At 37.2% G+C, this 1,281-nt stretch overlaps 1 protein-coding gene across 1 annotated transcript; it reads right to left on the bottom strand.

The window, feature by feature from the left end:
* Positions 1 to 215: 215 nt before the first annotated feature.
* On the bottom strand, positions 216 to 611 carry LOC138347663 (uncharacterized). The gene has a single exon (XM_069295966.1). It carries the CDS (start codon positions 609 to 611, stop codon positions 216 to 218), a length of 396 nt encoding a protein of 131 aa, XP_069152067.1.
* Between the last annotated feature and the right edge of the window lie 670 nt (positions 612 to 1,281).

The raw sequence follows: 1,281 nt of genomic DNA on the forward strand, positions 1-1,281 counted from the left end.
TTTCTCATCAAGTTCTTTGAATATAGATTTGGCCCCTATCATATAATTTGAACAGCCACTGTCTACGAACCATATATGACTTGGCTTATGGTTTGTATCAATGCAAGCCATAAAATATAATTCTATTCCTCATTTTCTTCTGCTGCAAAGTTCATTTTTTGATCTTTAAACCAACAATCAGCCTTTATATGCCCATAGTGATGGCAGTGATGACATTAAACACCATTGTTTGTGTTGCCTTGTTCATTGGACTGCCTATGCCCAATATTTCTTCCTCTGCCTCTTCCATAACCACGGCCTCGACCACCGCAAAATTCTCCTCTTCCTCGGCCTCTACTTGTTGGCCGATTATTATCTCCATACTTAGTGGTTGAGTCATTCACTTGAAATGTCTTTTCTTCGTTCTTCTCAACTGAACGATTGATTCTCGCCTCATGATCTTGAAGAGATCCGATCAGTTCATCAAAGAAAAAAACTGATAGATCCTTAGATTCTTCGATAGCCGCAACTACGTGATCAAATTTTGGATTCAAGCTTCTCAATACCTTTTCAAAAATAATCCGATCAATGACCTTCTTTCCATATGATCTCATTTGACTGACAATTGTCATTGTTTTTGACTAAAAACTAGCAATAGATTCGCCACTTTTCATCATCAAGGTTGCAAAGTCACGCCGAAGTGATTGTAGTCTCACCACAATGACCTTTGAATCTCCTTGAAACCCTTTCTACAGAATGGACCAACCTTGCTTCGATGTAGTTGTTGTTGCGATTCGTGAAAAAAGTTGTCAAAGACAGCCTGCTGGATAAACACCAGCACCTTAGCGTCTTTTTTCTTATTTGTCTCGCAGCCTATTTTCTTCATCAAGATCTACAAATCCATGTTCTACTAAGTCCCAAAGATCTTGAGACTCGAGTATAGTTTTCATACGTATACTCTAGAATTCATAGCTTTCTCCCTTGAAGACAGGAATAAGTGGTTGTGCCACACTCAACAAACTACCGTTAGTTGTCATGCCTGGCTCTGATGCCAAATTTGTTGGAGAAAAAAGTACAAGAATCTGGAAATAAAAAAGAGAAGGAAAAAACTTATGCGACAACTTTTTAATTTCTAATTGATAGGAAGTTACAGAATAACAAAATATGCCCATATGATATGTAGGCTAAGAAATAAATAACTAATCCTAAAATATAGGTCCTATAACCTACTAAAACACGATTCAGCAACACTAAGAAACTACCTAATAGAAAGCAGAAGACTAGTTCAACCAAAGTAACCAA

The sequence above is a fragment of the Solanum lycopersicum genome, chromosome 3 (assembly GCF_036512215.1).
Source record: "Solanum lycopersicum chromosome 3, SLM_r2.1".
NCBI classification, from domain to species: Eukaryota; Viridiplantae; Streptophyta; class Magnoliopsida; order Solanales; family Solanaceae; genus Solanum; species Solanum lycopersicum.

Coding starts and splice junctions, on each gene's coding strand:
- LOC138347663 (XM_069295966.1), bottom strand. CDS start 611: ATGACAATTGTCAGTCAAATGAGATCATATGGAAAGAAGGTCATTGAT.